At 43.9% G+C, this 13,698-nt stretch overlaps 1 protein-coding gene across 1 annotated transcript in view; it reads left to right on the forward strand.

The window, feature by feature from the left end:
- Window positions 1-13,698, forward strand: part of BRCA1 (BRCA1 DNA repair associated) — a 290,350-nt gene that overhangs the window by 204,158 nt on the left and 72,494 nt on the right. The window contains exon 17 of the mRNA XM_040331227.1: window positions 6,639-6,716. Within this exon, the coding sequence (XP_040187161.1) occupies window positions 6,639-6,716 (78 nt within the window). The remainder of the gene's footprint in view (window positions 1-6,638; window positions 6,717-13,698) is intronic.

The raw sequence follows: 13,698 nt of genomic DNA on the forward strand, positions 1-13,698 counted from the left end.
AGTGCCCATGGCTACGCCCTGTACCTGGAGGTAGTGGGAGCCATTGAAAGTAAACCAGTTGTGTGTCAATATGAATGAGTCGTTTCAAAATGAATTCACTAAAGGGCCAGAGATGATGGTCTTGCTCTTTGAGGAAAGTGCTTGCCATTCCGACGCCCTGCTTGTGAGGGATGCTGGAGTATAATGCCTCCACATCCAAAGTCACAAGCAGGGCGTCAGCAGGGACAGGCATCCCCTCAATTTGTTTCAAAAGATACAACGTGTCCGTGTCCTTGACAAAGGACGGAAGATGGGTGACATGAGGAGTGAGGAAAAAAATCAATGAATCTGCTAGCGTTTTCGGTTAGGGACCTTATGCCAGACACTATGGGTCTACCAGGGTGGGCGTGAATGTTCTTATGGACCTTAGGCAACGAGTAAAATGTGGGTGCACGTGGGAACTTAATGTTAAGGTAGTTGTACGTTTCCTGATCGAAGGTGATGCCTTTTTGAAGGGCACCTATCAGGGACTTGTATTCATCAGAAAAACGGGCTATAGAAATAGCAGCTATCCTGCGATACCACGATAGGTTCGACAGAATGTCCATACACATTTCGGTGTATTGTTCATCGGTGTATTGTATCAGATGATTTAATTACCAGGTCGGGATGATTCCGCAACCTGGTAATAGCCTGCATTTGTTGACTGGTAAGATTTTGTTGTGTTGGATCCAGAGAGAGATGTTTAATATCGCTAATAGTGGCCATCAAAAATGCACAGATGAATGAATTGATAGTAAATTCCGGGAATTTAGTAGACTTAGGTTTGAACTTGCGAGTGGGTATGGATAGTTTCACTGTAATAGGTAAGTCTATGCCCTGAACAATTCTAGGAGGACCCGAGTGTTAATTTTCTTCCAGGAGTAAGATGAGATCTCTAAATGCACGAAATTCAGCCATGGTAAAGTGTTTAATGCTTTCAGCCAGTTCTCTGTCCTGCTTAGATCGCAAACGGTCCTGATCAAAGAGAAGTTTGTAAGTAAGTTTCCTCGAAAAAATATATAAATCTTTAATAGTGTCATATTTGTCTAATTGAGATGTGGGACAGAAACTAAGTCCATATTGCAATAGCTCCAGGTCATCTTGTGAAAAGTTGTAGGGAGTGAGGTTAATAATGTTAGATCCTACGTTTTGAGGGGTGTGGGTCATAGCCAGGGGAAAATTTTGAATTTGAGATCCTGTGAGTGCTAGATGAGGGTCTAGCGTGCTTTGTTTTGGTAGAAAGGGCCAGTGCATTAACACTACTAGGTGAAAGTAGTGACGTGTTGGGCATAGTCTGTGCTGGTAAACTACCACCATTAGATTGGCCCAATTTGGGGCCATGTGAGTTGGGATCTGGTGACTCTGTGGGGTGCACTTGTAACAATTGTAGTGCTTGGGTTGCTAAAGGCCCTAAATGGTTCAAATGTTGGTCAGGGCCAGGATTGGTCATTGAAGGATTCGTGTGTTGTATTTCCCGTTGGTGATTGGGTGGGCGCGCTGTGTCATTGGTATCTGGACATTTCTTGGGGTGGGGTGTGGCCGGATGGGTGCCATGGTAACCCCTCTTGCGTGCACCTGAATTGGCTTAAAAGCATGTCACAGTAGGTAATAAAGTAGGAGGTTGGGACAGAGAGGAGGATGTTGAGGAATCAGATTCTGTGTCCTTCTCCCTGGAGCTATGAACCATATTGGTAGTAGGCCTCTATCCAAGTCTACCTTTTTTAGTGTTGTTAAGTGGCATAGGATGCCAATGGTAGGCATAGCCTTCTTATGTTATCTTTGTATATTTTCTAGGGCTGTTACTGATCAAAATTTTTGTGTTCGATTAATCGATTTCTTTTTTTAATCGACTAATTTCAATTAATTATAACACACATACAGATCCAACTACTTTTAGCTGATCTCCTTGCAGGCTGATTCCCAAAAAATGGATAGCAGGATACAAAAAACACACAAAGGCAGCGCTCGATGGGAATAGCATTAAAACTTTTATAGTCTTCAAGTAGGTAACAAAATAAATATTGCACTGGAGATAAAGTCAATGTAGCTACATAAACTGTAAAAATGGTGCGAGTAATACCAAACGGTAGCAAAAGCAGTCATAAAAATATGTAGCTAAGTATGATACTGGTATAAAAATGTGTACAACGATGCCACTGCTGAATCCAGATGAGGAGGGGTTAACATCAGTCCGTCGGCATGTAGATGTCCCGTGAAGGGAACTATCACAACTCCCAGTGGATGGCTATAGAATCCCAGGTTGATAGAGGGAAGTGTAACAGCCCTTGCGTGTGGCAGATAGAAAGGTCCCGCCGGCATGCAGATGAAGGCACAGCAAAGGAGCCCTTCAGATGGACACGGCAAGCCCCGCTTGTGTCCATGACGTCACCGGATCTTCGACGGAACTCCCTCAAGGCCCGGAAGCCGGCGGAGAGGTGAGTACCAATCAAAAGAATTTTGATTGATCAAAAAAATTAAAGATTAATCGATGAATTAATAGTTCATTTCCACAGCCCTAATATTTTCATTTGTTTTTTGGCTATAATATCCTTGTTGAGTTTATTAAAGTATTCTTTTAATTCCTGCCATTTTTTGTCAAATTCTTTGTGGCTTTTGATGGATTCATATTGTGTTTGTAGGCCGACAAGTTCTTGGTCAAGGGACTGAAGGTCTAATTTGTACTGAGCAACCAAAAGTTTGATTAGTTCAGTACTGCATTTTGTAAGTTCGAGTTTCCAATCCTGTCTAAGTTCAGGGGTACTGTTTTTAAACGATAGAAACAATTGTATTCTCAGACCAATGAGATAAATCTTATCATGTATCTATTGCTGGAAAAACTCTATGGGCAGATTCACAGTGAGAGTACGCCGGCGTATCTACTGATACGCTGGCGTACTTTCAAATTTGCCGCGTCATATCTTTATTTTGAATTCTTAAAGATACGATGGCATTTGGCTAAGATCCGACAGGCGTACAGCTTCGTACGCCTTCGGATCTTAGGGTGCAATACTTTGGCGCCCGCTGGGTGGAGTTTGCGTCGTTTTCCGCGTCGGGTATGCCAATTAGCTGTTTACGGCGATCCACAAAGGTACGCGCGGTCGTCGCATTCTCTTACGTCGTCGCTAGTCGGCTTTTCCCGTCGTAAAGTTGCGAGTGCTATTTCAATGGCTTATATTTAGACTAGCCATGTTAAAGTATGGCCGTCGTTCCCGCGTCGAATTTGAAATATTTTTTTTTGCATAAGTCGTCCGGGAATAGAAAAGGACGTAACGCACGTCGCCGTTCAAAAAATTACGCCGGTGCGACGTCATTTTGCGCAAAGCACGGCGGGAAATTTCAAAACGGAGCATGCGCAGTACGTTCGGTGCGGGAACGCGCCTAATTTAAATGATACACGCCCCATTTGAATTAGGCGGGCTTGCGCCAAACGGCTTTACGCTACGCCGCCGCAAGTTTACAGGCAAGTGCTTTGTGAATCGAGCACTTGCGCTGAAAACTTGCGGCGGTGTAACGTAAATGGGATACATTACGCCGCCGGATTTGTACATGAATCTGGCCCAATATGCCAATATAAATTGGATTTCTTTTTAAGAAGTCTCCTGGCTTTAGACATATACTGATTTAATCCTAGATCATCCCTGGTATTGGTATTAAAGTTTGTGTGAATTTCCTTCATGTAGCCAGACCATAAGCATCTCCTACAAAGTCCATTTCTGAACCCTTAACAATACGACAGACCGGACTGATGCTTGAAAATTATAGGAAAACACGGATCAACAATAACTGGGAAAGAGACTCCCTGTACTCACCCACTGCAGTAGTCAGTGCTTACAAAATCTGAAAAACATAAAATACGTCAAATACCACAAAAACAAAAAAAAATACAAAAACTATTATTTAATAACAATAAAAATCCATCTATTTATGAGGGGTGCTTCCACCCTAAGAACTTTGAATTGTTAAAATACAGCTAGATCACCAACCACAGGATGGACTGTGGGTATCTTTAGTAGCGCAGTGCCACGTCCTAAATATATTGAGGCAGCAAATGTTAAAGGTACAAAGGAATGGACTTTGTAGGCACCAATTATAAAAATACAAATAAGTTTATTGACACAAAACCCAAAAGGGTTATTGGACAAAAAGAAGAAAACAATACAATAAAATAAACGTTAAAAAAGAGAGAAACCACAGAGTTAGGTTGAAATAAGTCCATCTAGTTCAACCAATAAAATAAAAAACATACAATCCATCCAATATACACAATCCTTCACCTAGAGTTGATCCAGAAGAAGACAAAAACCCCAGCAAAGCATGGTCCAATGTGGTGCAGCAGGGGAAAAAATTCCTTCCTGATCCCCCAAGAGGCAATCAGATATTCTCTGGATCAACTTTACTGATACAGTAAATGTTTGTACCTAGTTATATTATGTACATTTAGGAAAGAGTCCAGGCCTTTTTTTTAAAGCTATCTACTGACCTGGCTCTGGAGGGAGTTTATTCCACATTTTCACAGCTCTTACTGTGAAGAAACCTTTCTGTATTTGGAGATGCTTTTTTTTTTCTTTAGACGTAAAGCAATGCCCCCTTGTCCTCTGTGATGTGAGTGAATAATCACTCTGCTTGACTACCCAACTCTGACCCCCAACAGAGTCTTTGCTTTCTTGTTTCAGCAAGCAGAATCGGCTTCCTTCTGCTATCACATCCATATTGTAGAACAATTTTTTCTTTTATCTTATTGTAGAACAAATCCAACATCGAGAATGAGATCATGAGATTTTTGATGACTTGTTAACTTTATGCAAAACTGATAAAAGTTTTGAGATAAATTAATCTTTCAAATTTGGACTGTAGCATTTTTTAACAGTATGAATAACTAGAATGACATTTTACAGAAAACTGTACAAGCTTTAAATGTTTTTGTTTAGTATATTATTCAGGCCTGTAACCATAATAATATTGTTAGTGTTAATAGGGCATTTGTTTGTTTGACCATCAATATTAGTTCCGGGTATTATGACCGTACAGAGTGATTTTGATAACCTACAGCAGCCCTCAAAAATTCCACTTGCCTGCTTGCATTTGACAAGTGAAATTATGAGCAGTTCGAGTATGCACAGGGCTGTTCTGACTCGCAGCGCAAGCATTGCAACAGGAATCTTGCCACCTTGGACCGCCCCTCTCCACCTGCAGTGCATGTTTCCTAAGTAGGCATGCTCAAACTCTCTCAGTCCACCCTCAGTGTGCACCGATGCCTGACCCCCGTGGCTGCAGGAGAATGGTACAGTAAGTGTGACACTGCTGTGATCTGGTGGCATAGTATAATGGGGGGGGTTAATTGGAGGCATAGGTCTGAATCATACCCCCCCCCCAATCTATCATATCTATGCCTCCAATTCCACCACCCCCTCCCCATTCTATCATACAGATGCCTCCAATTCCACCCCATGTATCATATAGTATGATATATTGGAGGCATAGGTATGATAGATTGGAGGCATAGGTGTGCTTGAGAGGGAAGATTGGAAGACAACGTGTGCTGCGGGGTCATTAAAAGCATAGGTTTTCTGGGGTGGCATTGGAGGCAGAGACATACTGGGAAGAGGAATTATAGATAGAGGCGTGCAAGGGGGAGAAGGGATTGGAGACATAGTGATGGAGAGGGGAGGCATTGGAGGACGGGGGGAGCTGTTGGAGGTAGAGGTGTACTGCGGGAGGTGAAAGAAAGACTGAGAAATTCTTTGCTCAACTTACCGACCAGCCTGCTAAATAACCAAATTTTCCCGTCTACTGGTATGTGTTAAAAAACAGAAGTTTAGTCTCTAAATTTTGAGAACCTCTACAGTGGAAGCACATGCATTATAATGCAGCCCTCAAACTTTCCACTCACCTACTCGCACTTTGCAAGTATGAGACAGCCGGATGATCAGAGCACTGCTGTGTATTCCCTGTGCACACCGTCACATACAGCCCAGCCTCCTAGCCCCAGGACTTTGATAGACAGATCACCAGTCCAATCCCAGGATGTGTGACGTTTGTCAAATGAAAGCAGCCTGCATTGGTGGACACAGGAAAAGCAGTATTGATGGAGGCAGGCAGGCTGCATTGATGGACGCAGGCAGGCTGCATTGATGGACGCAGGCAGGCTGCATTGATGGACGCAGGCAGGCTGCATTGATGGGAACAGGCAGGCTGCATTGATGGGGACAGGCAGGCTGCATTGTTGGGCACAGGTGAGGCTGTACTAATGGGCATGGGTAAAGTTGTTAATATTTATTTTTATAACTTAATTCTGCATAAAACATTTTAAGTGTCATTTTATGAGATAATTTAGGGCGTTATTAGGGGTGGGGCAGGGTAGGGGTTGGGTGGATCAGCTGGTGACGAGTTACCCTTGAGGCCTGGCTAGTAGCTCAGGACTTGAAATTTTGAGCCCTGACCTACAGTATATCTTAATATGCTCAAATTTGGTCCCCTTGTATTTTGACTCCTTTGTATTTGTCCCCTTGTCTATGTTTTGGTAATAATTTGGCTTGTGTTTTACTGAAATCGTCTTGTATAGAAGAAAGTACCTCTCTGGTTAGGATTTGGTTACCATTTCTTCTTCTTTCTTGCAGATGAATATCTGGTGTGTGAAAGAACATTGAAGTATTTCCTGGGAATAGCTGCCAGAAAATGGGTGGTAAGCTATGACTGTAAGTAGGATTCCTTTATTACTAAAGAGTAATTTTGAGAAACATTTAATATGTATAGAAAATCAAGAAATGCGTTTATGTACTGGCGCACTGTGCAGACACCTAGGGTACAGACACTCAAAAACAGCAGAAACCTGGAACAATAAATCAGTATGAAATTGTCACAAAACTAGAGAGGAGACAAACATCACACAGTTACAGAGGAGTTGAGGAAAGCTGAGTCTGGAGGCTTCATGTACCAATCCAGATGCAATTGCCAGGTTGGCAACTATATGCATCACCTGGAAAGAATTTCCTCCTGCGCTCAAGAACAGCATGGATGCTGTGAACATCTGCTGCTGGTGGAATTCTTTCTATGGCTTTTACATTTTTCCCAGACCAATTTTTAATAGCGATTTCCCCCTGGCTGTTCCAGCTCGACTACCGAGAGCTGTGGGTCGGGGCACAGAGCCTCTGGACTGAACTTTCCTTTATTTCCCTCCAGTTTTAAAATGGAAGTAAACTCTCCATTACAACTTTCACCTACAGGTAAGCCTAGTTTAAGGCGTACCTGTAGATGTTTGCAATATCTCCTAAACCTACACGGTTTAGGAGATATTTGCCAAAAAGAATGCACCGTTGTCTACGGCGCAGGCGCACTGAGAATGCCGGTTTTCTGAATTAATTATGCCGGCTTTGACGCTCCCGTGCGCATACGCGGAGTGACGTCATCGCGGCTCCGGCCAATCGCAGCACCGGAGCGGCGATACCCGGAAGTAACATCCAGGGGGTATGTCTGCGTCTAAGGATGAGCTCCGGCGTGTTCGCATAGAACACGTGCAGAGCCCCTCAGGAAGTGAGCACGGCGCTGTGCTAATCACAGCTAGGGAGACATTGTCCCGATGCTCGGCTGCAGGGATCGTGAAATGTCTCCCTGGCTGTTATTAGCGCAGCGCCGTGCACACTTCCTGGCGGGCTCTGCATGTGTTCTATGCGAACACGCCAGAGCTCATCCTTATCTGCGGCTGGAGGGGAAGATGGCGGCTTCGGGGGCTTCGATCTAAGGTAAGTAAATGCATAATGAGCTAGTATGCTAGTCATACTAGCTCATTATGCCTTTGTCTTGCAGGTTTTTTTTTTTTTACTTTTTTGGGGGTTTACAACCACTTTAAGTGTGATGTATGATTTCTCCTCTATCGTTTTTTATAAAGACAATCCACACTGATTTTTCTGCGCTGGGATTTTGCTGTTTTTGAATTTATTATGTATAGTGTTACAAAATGAATGAATGAATGATAAACTTATATAGCGCGGCACATGCGAACTGAATCGCCTCTGGGCGCTAGTTGTTCGTGTCTCAAGACATCAGAAGAGCAGAGTTTTGATCTGCCTTCTGAAAGACAGGTGGTTTTCCTCCAACCGAACGCTGGTTGGTAAAGCGTTCCATAGCCTAGGACCTTGAAAAGCAAACCTTCTTTCTCCTTTGGACTTGTATTTGGTTTTTGGAACCTTGACCAGATTTTGGTCGGTGGATCGCAGAATGCGGTTGGAATTGTGAGGTTCGATCTTGTCGCAAAGATATTGCGGAGCCTTCCCATGGATGCACTTATGTGTCAGGCAGAGTGCTTTGAATGCAATTCTGTCTTTCACTGGCAACCAGTGAAGGGATCTCAGTGAAGGTGAGATTGATTCCCATGATTTTTTCCCAGTCACAAGTCTTGCGGCCGTATTCTGTACGACTTGTAGACGAGCGATTTGGTACTTAGGGAGCCCGAGGTAAAGGGCATTTGCATAGTCCAGTCTGGAATTCACAATTGTTCCCACCACGACTGCTACGTCTTCTTTGGGGATAAATGGAATAAGTCTGCGTAGTAGGCGCAACAAATGGTGCGATCCGCTGACTACTGACCCTATTTGTGCGTCCATTGTCATGAAGGTGTCAAAAGTGACTCCTAGACTTTTGACTTTGGAGCTAGGGGAGATGATTTGTCCCAGAATGGGCGGTGGTATCCAGTTTGTTGCCAGTTGACTCTTTCGACTGGCGTGAAACATAAAAAGTTCTGTTTTAGAGCTGTTGAGTTTAAGATAACTCTTAGTCATCCAGTTTTCTATTGAAGAGAGACATTTCTCTAAACTGAGATGATGATCCTTTTTGTTGCAGATGCGAAAATACAGTTGCGTGTCGTCTGCATAAGAGTGATAGAGTAGTTCTTGGCTACTGATAATATCAAAAAGAGGACGAAGATAGATGTTGAACAGCACCGGTGATAGGGGGGATCCTTGGGGGACCCCGCATGGCACCGTGCGTTTTTCCGACGTGAAAGATCCTAGTTTCACTGTTTGTGATCGGTTTCCAAGAAAAGAGGAAAACCATGGTAAATCACCTTCTGCGACTCTGGCTACTTCTGCTAGTCGCCTCAGTAACAATTTGTGGTCTACTGTGTCGAAGGCTGCGCTTAGGTCCAGCAGAACCAGGAGACAGGATTCTCCTTCGTCTGCGGCCTCGAGCGCATCGTCCCATATTTTAAGTAAGGCCGTTTCCGTCCCGTGTCCGGGACGGAAACCGGATTGAAATGGATCAAGTAGGTTGTGGGTATCCAGATGCTGTTGCAGCTGTTGTACCACTACTTTCTCCATTATCTTGGAGAGAACATTTAGGCCTGTTATGGGACGGCGGTGAGTTGGGTCCTTGGGATCCAAATTAGGTTTTTTCAAGATGGGCTGGATTGTGCCCTCTTTCAGCAGGGATGGCACTATGCCTTCCTTAAATGACTGATTTATAAGCTGTGTGATGGGAGGCGCCAGGATGTCGGCACATTCCTTCAGTAGCTTGATGGGAATGATGTCATTGGGTGTTGTGCTGTTCCGCAACGCACCAATGATATTTTTGGTGGTATTGACGGAGATTGGTTCCAGAATGAACTTTGTTGATTGTAGAAGGTTTCTGTCTGTGTTTTGTAGTTGATTGAAGGGGGGGCTGAGGGGAGTGTTGTTTTGCAGAATACTTACCCGGATTCTTTCAATTTTGTTGATGAAGAAATCCGATAGTTCATTACAGAACTCTTGGGTGTCTGAAGTGGGGACTTCAAGACATCCCGGATTCATGGTCTGGGTGACCATCCTGAAGAGTTCTCGGGGGCGGTTTAGGGCGCTGTTAATCACCATGGAAAAATGATGTTTTTTGGCTTTGAAGATTTCTTTGTGATATCGTGTTGTTATTGCCTTGTAGATGGTGAGGCGATCTTCTGAGGGGCTTCTTTTCCAGGCGGCTTCCGCCCTTCTGCGCTCTTGCTTCAGTAGCGACAGCTGGTTGTTGAACCAGCCGGACTTTTTTTCCCGGATGCGGACTTTGCGTTTTGGTGCTACTAAGTCGGCTGACTGTAGCAGAGCTGCATTTATGGCATCCAGTGTATCTGAGGCTGCTAACTGAGGATGAATAGCCACAATTCGGTTTCCCAGGGTAGATTTGAAGAGTTCCGAGTGGAGCTTCTTCTGAGATCTAGCCCAGTGTATTGTCACCGGCTTGGGTGCTTTTATAACTGGTGGAATTTTGGAAATTGTGAAACTAATTGCATGGTGGTCTGTCCATGGCAAAGGTTCATTTCCCAAAATGTTTATTTTCAGATTTTGTCTGAAAATTAGGTCGAGTGTGTGACCTGAAGCATGCGTGGGTCCGCATATAAGTTGCTGTAGTCCTAACCCTTCCAGGTGGTCGATGCAGGCATCCGCAATGGGATCCTGTGAGGAGTTGGCCCACAGATTGAAATCCCCGAGCAGCAAAAGATGTTTGCTGTTAAGGGAGTAAGTGACGGCTGGTAATACTGTTGCGAATTGTCTCAGACCCCAAATAGTTTCTGCAGAGTATCGCATTTTAACCATTGTTGCCAGTCACCGGGGAGGGGGGTGCAGGTGTTGCGTGAAAATGGAGAGAAGATTCGCTGAATCCTCACTCTCGGCTTTTTGGTCCAGAGGAAGGCAAAAAAAACCTGGCCGTGCTGGCCAATGTGCTGCGGCAGGGAAAAAAATTCCTTCCTGATCCCTGAAAGGCGATCGGATCAATCCCTGGATCAAACACTGTTAGATTGTGGAGGGGAAAAGGGGGGATGCGGGGTGTCACTGTTGCTGGGGTGTACCAAGATGGCCGCCAGACAGAACACAGGACCCAGGCTTGGGGGGCTGTCAGCTGGGTAAAAAGCTGATTTTGCCGATCTGGTTGCTGATCGGGGGATGGTGGGGACCTCTAGGGATGCGGGGGCAATAGTCCTGAGAAATCTGCACTGTTTGGTGGCGTGTGCAGGGTGTATGGTCGGCGCGCCGGTAGGCCGCGGCTGAAGCCGCGGACTTTCCTAAGGCGCGGCGGCCGCGAAAAGGACTAGGCTGGCGCGGGCGTGTAAAAGACGCCAAAATACGCCGAAAATTCACTCAGGGGGGGGTGGCTGGGGGCCACCACAATCGTGGGTGGCCGTACGGGCGGCGATGCCGAGAAAAAGCGGGGCAGAGAGCCGCAGTGAGGGGCCTGTGTGACGGCTGTCCTGAGAAGGACGGCCGTCAATGGTTCCCCAGGATGGCAGGCCCTGAGAGACAGGGTCTTACCTGCGGAGAAGAGGGAGTCCACGGGGAGAGAGGAGCTGGTTCCTGGTTCCTGAGAGCTGCGGTTTACCTCGTGCAGCACAAGGTATGCAAGCACAAGCACAAGGTATGTAGAGCCTGCCTAGCTTCTGACTGCCAGGTCCGGGTGAGAGCAGGCTCGTAGCGGAAGGTCCGGAGCGCCCTACTCCACCACTGACACTGACTGACTGACTGAAAATAAACTAGTTGTATTTGTGACAACAACCATTTCTGGTAAGGTTTTTTTTTTCTTATGTAGACTGTAACAGGAGGTGCTGGAAAACACTGTTGTGGACAGGAAAAGAGTTGAGAATAATGTCGGGAAGATATCACTCTCTAAGTATCCAAGACAGTTAAGCAGCCACAGGCTTCACACCTCATCGATAATTTATCATATTTTACCAATGGTGTGATTGCATACATCTACGGATATTTGCTAAATATTGCACATTTTTATTTAAAGGGGTTATAAAGTCTCATGGTTTTTACCTTAATGCATTCTATGCATTAAGATAAAAAAATCTTCTTTGCTACAGCTTCCCCCCTTTTCTTACCTGAATCCATAGACGTGCACAAGCTCTGCGGCTCCAGCCGCTGTCTCTTTCCTCATTGGATAGATTGATAGCAGCAGGAGCCATTGGCTCCCATAGCTGTCATTTAAATACAGGGAAACAAGAGCGGGGAGCTGGGCCCAGTTCTGCTGTCTGTGTCAATGGATGCAGCAGCGGGACTTGGGAGCACGCCCGCATGGTTGCCTCCATGGAAAGCGGCTCTCCGTGCGGGCACCTGTTGAAGAGGAAGAACGCCAACAGGGCACCCCAGAAGAGTAGGATCGGGGCCGCTCTGTGCAAAACCCTTGCACAGAGCAGGTTAGTATAACATGTTTGTTTTTATGCAAACCTTTACAACCACTTTAAGAAAAATATATATTTTTGCCAATCGATATTTTTGGGGGGAAATGTGCCTGCAATAGTATTTTTGTGCATACAGAATAAAAAGAATAATTACTAAACCCTTATTTTGCTCTGATGCAGCCCTTTAATGACTTTGTCTAAATTGAATTCAATTATCTGTTTATTTGTTACTCCAGGCATTTCTGTTCCTTGCCCAAAAAACTCCCAGTTGTCTGGTTCATTTCCACCTACTCCTTTTGGTTTAAACAAACTATTTGTGTTGAAGCAACCTTTGTGAGATGCAGGTTTTATTTCTTTGTTTTTCCCATTTTTTCCTTTCCAGCTTTTCTACTTATTAATATTACAGTCCTGAGATATCGCTGTGTATTCCTTAGGCCTTTTGTCAATATAGAAGCGGCTGTCATTTCTTATTGTACAAGTTGTGAATTTGCAGCTTGTGTGATTAGATGCGTTTTATACCATTTCAAAGTAGAACCAAAGGAATATATTTAAGTCTGCATTAGATTTTCATTGTGTTCTTCACAATCTTATTATAGGGATTATCCAAAGAATTTTTTTTTTGTTTTATTGTGCTTGTACATGCCAGCAATAATTTAACCCAGTTTCTTTTGCAGGATTTTTTTTTTTTAAATAAAACGTTAATTTTATACACTGAGTTTTACACCTTTTAAAATTCCATCTCTGTGCCAATGTCCATTACTTTTATGTACTTGGTCTCTATGCTCTGATAAACCTCAAAGTTGAAGTTTACAGTTGAATAGCCAATGTGAAATAAATAACTTTCCCTTCACATTAGAGATTAGTCCTATTTCTACTTCTTAAAGCACACCTGTAAAAATAAATTGAAAGTCAAATCTATCTGCCTCTGCACCAGTCTTTTTTTTTAACACTTATGCCAAGTCACAGGTATTACTGGGGACCAGTACTTTGCTCCAGGGCACAACTTCAAGAGTTAAGTTCATTAAAGGGGTTAGTAAAGGTTAGTTTTTTTATTTTCTAATTAGGTTCCTTTATGCTAGTGCATTGTTGGTTCACTAACCTTTTCCTTCCATTTTCCTTCTAAATGTTTTTTTTCTTTGTTTTCTTTGTCTGAATTTCTCACTTCCCGTTTCTCCTCAGTAAGCTGTTCTGGCTGACTAACCCCCAGCCAGAACAGCTCAGATGATGGGGGCAAGCTTACTGAGGAGAAACAGGAAGTGAGAAATTCCGACAAAGAAAAAAAAATATTTAGAAGGGAAATCAAAGGAAAGGGTAAGTGAACCAACAATGCACTAGCTTAAAGGAACCTTTTTAGAAAATAAAAAACAAACCTTTACAACCCCTTTAACCTCTAGTTCAATTACCATGTTGCCATACAGTCTGGGGCAGATGCAAACCACTAACTAAAATGCCTTGCAATGTAGTTCTTATGTTATCATTGTAAATAATCACAGTGAAGTATATGTAGAAGAGATAACGAGTTATGGTAATTGTCAAGAAAC

Source organism: Rana temporaria, chromosome 12, assembly GCF_905171775.1.
Source record: "Rana temporaria chromosome 12, aRanTem1.1, whole genome shotgun sequence".
NCBI lineage: Eukaryota > Metazoa > Chordata > Amphibia > Anura > Ranidae > Rana > Rana temporaria.